At 36.9% G+C, this 3828-nt stretch overlaps 1 protein-coding gene across 8 annotated transcripts in view; it reads left to right on the top strand.

Annotated features, from left to right (window-relative positions):
* Nucleotides 1-3828, top strand: part of LOC116291528 (gamma-aminobutyric acid type B receptor subunit 2) — a 36748-nt gene that overhangs the window by 18883 nt on the left and 14037 nt on the right. For all 8 annotated transcript variants that reach the window (XM_031698712.2, XM_031698705.2, XM_031698711.2 and 5 more), the window contains one exon: nucleotides 2926-3344. In XM_031698712.2, the coding sequence (XP_031554572.1) occupies nucleotides 3084-3344 (261 nt within the window). In that variant the 5' untranslated portion in view covers nucleotides 2926-3083. The remainder of the gene's footprint in view (nucleotides 1-2925; nucleotides 3345-3828) is intronic.

Here is a 3828-nt window from a genome sequence, read left to right as displayed (position 1 = left end):
TTTTGTTTAATGTAATTTTGAGTATTGTATCCCTTAGAGCCTCGGTATCGTGCTATAATTTGCAATATCTGTAGCCTATTGGCAGTGGCGTAGCGAGGTCTTTTTGGAGGTGGGTCACGTACCCCCTTCCCCCCCTTTCCATACGCATATACTATTACAGTGACCCTAACATCATAGCTAAAGCTAATTAAATCAATCATGCAAATCAATGACAAGGCAGTTGGCTTTCTTCAAAACCAGCGCCCCTTGTAGCCACATAGTCGCTTGTTTAGACAGTCGGGCCACGTGACATCTACAAGTTTTAGACGTCATTTGGAACTCTTGAGGGATTAAGTATACTAAAGAACGTGCCTGATTGTCCGTCTGATTATACATAAACACAAACCAAGATATTCCTCGTCGCGTTCGCATATATCAACCCTTGCACACACACACAAATACAATTATAAAATGATTACATGAAATAGAAATCGCAAGTTCTACAACAAAAGAAGACATTTTGTGCCACGTTTTGATGTCTAGCTCAAAGGAAATAGAATTTAGTAACTTAGAAACTAAGCCGATTGCTTGGATTGGATGAGTCGACGATAGTGTTAGTTGGGATTATTTCAGAGCGATAAATACTACCTAAATGGTTTTCGCCTTAAAAGGTTGGACAAAATATCGATTTATTTGGAGTCATTTGTAACACTCAAGAAGGATTTAGGACAGCAAGTCTCACATTCTAAACACGATACGATGAGAACATTTCGTCAAATGTTCAAACTTTATTTTTCAACAGACCTCCTCGGATCGGGCGTAATGTTTTCCCATTTCAGACCACGTGTCATTCCCTTGAGAATAAAATTCTGAACAACAAGTATCGTTATTACCAATAATAATGACATATACATATATATATATATCAAATTCTGCTTTACAACATTAATGTTTATAGCCAAGATTCAGGTAATAGCTGCTCGGTATAGCAAGCTAATCGAGCTGTGCAGCCGTGTCTTCTCATGTGCAACCGAGCGCAATCGTTAAATAAAAAAATGATACTCAGTAGCCGTAATGACACGTGGTCTGAAATGGGAAAACACTATGCAAGAGCCGAGGAGGTCCATTAATCAGCTGTAAAACATTTCATCACGTATTTCTAATCAGATCGTTTACTGAGTATGACTTACGGAAACAACCGAAGAGCGGAAAAATTAAAACTAATACGATATGTAAGTTGAGGAAGGAAGTTTGAATGATGGCGTCATATGACTATCACTACCAAAATGCTTCGCAAATACCTTCCATTCAAATTTGTAATTCCTCACGAGAATAGTAAGACAATTGGTGCTAATTAACTGAATAAAACAAAGTGTGCAAGGGATTCTGGTAGTGGTAGTAAATGACGACATAACTGCAAGTGTCCTATAGACCCGGCCCTTGCATGTGACGTCAAAGCAGCTCAATCTGCTCAATCAAAACAAAAAGATTCCCTTCTCTTGAGGATTGAAATATCTTATGTTGAAAATATATTCAATTGTTTCGACCCCCAGGTAGAGATTTAATGCAAGGGGTCTACTGTTCAATCAATGAATTTGCCGTCAGGTTAGACTGCTTTTTCGCATTCTCATGCACTCTTGGCATTTTAGCTTTTTGTGATAGCTTAGTTCAAGCCACTCGACTACAAAGTCAAAATAACTAATAAGTATTGTAATGATAAAAGGGTAAATTATACACCGTGAAATTGTATGAGTATTGAGTAATGAGTATTGAGTAATTAGTATTGTCTTAATTGCGCACCTTCAGGGGACGTTTTTCCACTCGCCTGTGCTGACTTGTGCTGCATGATATCCCTTAAGATACCACACTACCAAAATGGCTCGCATATGGCTCGCATATGGCGAACAAAATAAGTAGCATTCTAACCTGAATAAATAAATAAATGATAAATTTAGAACTGACTAACTCTAGTTACAGCAACTCCGTCCTTGGGTCTAGCAACTTAAAAACACAATTATATAGTAAAGTTGCTTCCTGCTACTTTAGTGTTAGCGAAAATAATTTTATTCTTATCTGTATTATAATGATTATACAACAACAGCAGAAACAAAACAACAGCAGCAACAGCTCAGCGTGGAGAGTAGCAAAAAAAAAAAAAAAAAAAAAAAAACGACCGACAACGATTACTGTATCGATAATTTATTTACCACTATATATGATCACCTCCCCGCCTAACTTTCTATCTACGTTTTCAAAGCTCTAACAACTCTATAACTAAAGCAAAAATATGTCTATTCCACAATATTTATTCTACGATGTTCATTCATCCCTCTACAGTCCCCTCTTTACCCGCCCTAACCGATGGCCAAGCATCCACACTCTAACCACTAGCTACTCAAAATAACACCTTCGACTATTGCATCTTTAGTCTTAAAACTCGCCAATTAATGATCAATTGGATTCAAGTGAACACTTCATGCTCAGTTTTTCTATCTATTTTCACCCATCGCCCCAATTTACCCTATTCTCTAGTTACTAATCGAAATTTCCTAGTTTTGATCAAAAACAAAACCGGAGCTGCGAGCGACCATTAGTCGCACTGAACAAATCGCCTCTGGGAATAAATAGGAATCAAAAGACTCGAACTGTATTAGCGCTAAAAGCCTTACTTTATGAAGCAAAGAACTCATGAAAAAGTGCCTGGGGCTAGTAAAACCTTATTGCAGTTATTACTGGATTACAAAAACTAAGACTGTTAAATGAACCTACGCAAGCTGATATCGGAACAAGTCGAGACGCAACAACACTTACAACAGTGCCAGGCTTTTTCCATGGTGCTTTTTTGTCCAATCGCTCGACGCAAAGGTGGTTTTTAGGTTAAGATAAAATCTAAAGAAAAAAAAGTGTCTATAGCAAATGAATGATTTGATTTTTTTGTCACTTCAGGTTAGGTGGCAAATCATTGAAGATTATATTGTTGCACAAGAAAAAGAAGACGACGACGAAGACATTTTCTTGACCTACGAAAGTAACACTCCAAATTTTTACAGCCAGAAGGGAAAGACGTTATACTAGCGAACACTTGTAAAAACATTTTGGCGGAAATGGAATTCTTTTCTGCTTATAAAGGGAGCTTTTTCAGAACAGCTTTAACGGTTTTGATTGCAACGCTTCTAAAACACCATAAAGAAGTCGAAGGGACGAAGATTCCGATTCACATCGGAGGGTTTTTCCCTTTGAGTCCAAACAAGGCCTCTGTTCCAGGAAATGCCCTGCTTGCTGCTGCTCAACTAGCGCTTAAACATGTGAACGAATCCGACATTCTTGTAGGCTACGAGCTGAAAATGATCATCAAGGATTCAAAGGTATAGTAAATGAATCTTTTTATGATAAAAATTTGATCAAATACCTCGAAGGTTTAATTCACAGCGAATGGTAAATGTTGCGGCTCAAATCTCACAGAAATTAGGGTTATTTTTTAACTGAATAATTAAAAACAATAGTACATATATATTGCAACACTGTTTTTAATATAATGTAAAAGACAATGATATGTAACTATGACATAAGTAGTCCTTTCCTTTAAAAATTATTTAATTACTGGCTAAGACTCACCTAATTCAGTATATTTAGCTTATGACAAGGAGAAGTGACCTTTGGCACAAACAGAATCTCTTCATTCATTTCTATTTTGAGACTTTACTCAATTAAAAATATCAGAATATTTTGTCTCTCTTGATAGCTTTTTTCCTTTTCCTTTTTATAGTACTGTGACGTAGTATTTATTCCTAGCAATGAATATACTAGACCTTTGGCGGTAACTTCCTACCACATGTCACTCCGCATTCT

The sequence above is a fragment of the Actinia tenebrosa genome, unplaced genomic scaffold (genome assembly GCF_029948245.1).
Source record: "Actinia tenebrosa isolate PJP-AT-01 unplaced genomic scaffold, QUT_ActTen_1.0 PGA_scaffold6__47_contigs__length_16458017, whole genome shotgun sequence".
Lineage (NCBI taxonomy): Eukaryota > Metazoa > Cnidaria > Anthozoa > Actiniaria > Actiniidae > Actinia > Actinia tenebrosa.
Note: the sequence above shows the minus strand (reverse complement) of the source record. Positions and strands in the feature narration are given on the sequence as shown.